The sequence below is a fragment of the Eimeria tenella genome, genomic scaffold, assembly GCF_000499545.2.
Source record: "Eimeria tenella Houghton genomic scaffold, Eth_scaff1876, whole genome shotgun sequence".
Taxonomy (NCBI): Eukaryota; Apicomplexa; class Conoidasida; order Eucoccidiorida; family Eimeriidae; genus Eimeria; species Eimeria tenella.
Genome location: NW_013541715.1, coordinates 601 through 1071, shown reverse-complemented (window position 1 = coordinate 1071; position 471 = coordinate 601). Strand labels below are relative to the sequence as shown.

The following is a 471-nucleotide window of genomic DNA, read 5'->3' as shown; positions in this document are numbered from 1 at the left end:
AGCAAGCTTGCTGCTGTACAGCAGCAAGAACAGACTTGCTGCTGTACAGCAGCAACAGACTTGCTGCTGCTACACAGCAGCAACGAATTTGCTGCTGCGCAGCAGCTACAGACTTGCTGCAGACGCAGCAGTTTATCTCCATTTCTAATTTCCGTTTTTAATTATTTGGAGTGAAGGCCCTTTCAGCCGGTCCCGCGGCCCTAAAGCTCTTGTGGATGAAATGTTGCAGCACTGCCTGCTGCTGCTGCTGCAGCGGCAAAGTCTGGCCCGGTTTGCTGCAGCAAACACTGGCCCAGTTTGCTGCAGCTGCGGGCGCGCGGAGCTGGGCTGCGGGGCAGTTCCGTGCGGTGTACGTACACCGCAACCCCAGAGGCTTCGCAATAAAAAGCTTCGTTTGCACTTCAAATGGCAAAGAAGTGGCGCTTTCTTGTTGGCACTTCCCGGGGGTGCGGGCGGCGACGGCTGCGGTGT

At 56.5% G+C, this 471-nt stretch overlaps 1 protein-coding gene across 1 annotated transcript in view; it reads right to left on the bottom strand.

Annotated features, from left to right (window-relative positions):
• Positions 1 to 400: 400 nt before the first annotated feature.
• The window catches only part of ETH_00033835 (uncharacterized protein), a gene marked incomplete at both ends in the record, with an annotated part of 584 nt that continues 513 nt past the window's right edge, over positions 401 to 471 (bottom strand). Inside the window, one exon of the mRNA XM_013373994.1 lies at positions 401 to 471. Coding sequence (XP_013229448.1) covers positions 401 to 471 — 71 coding nt within the window.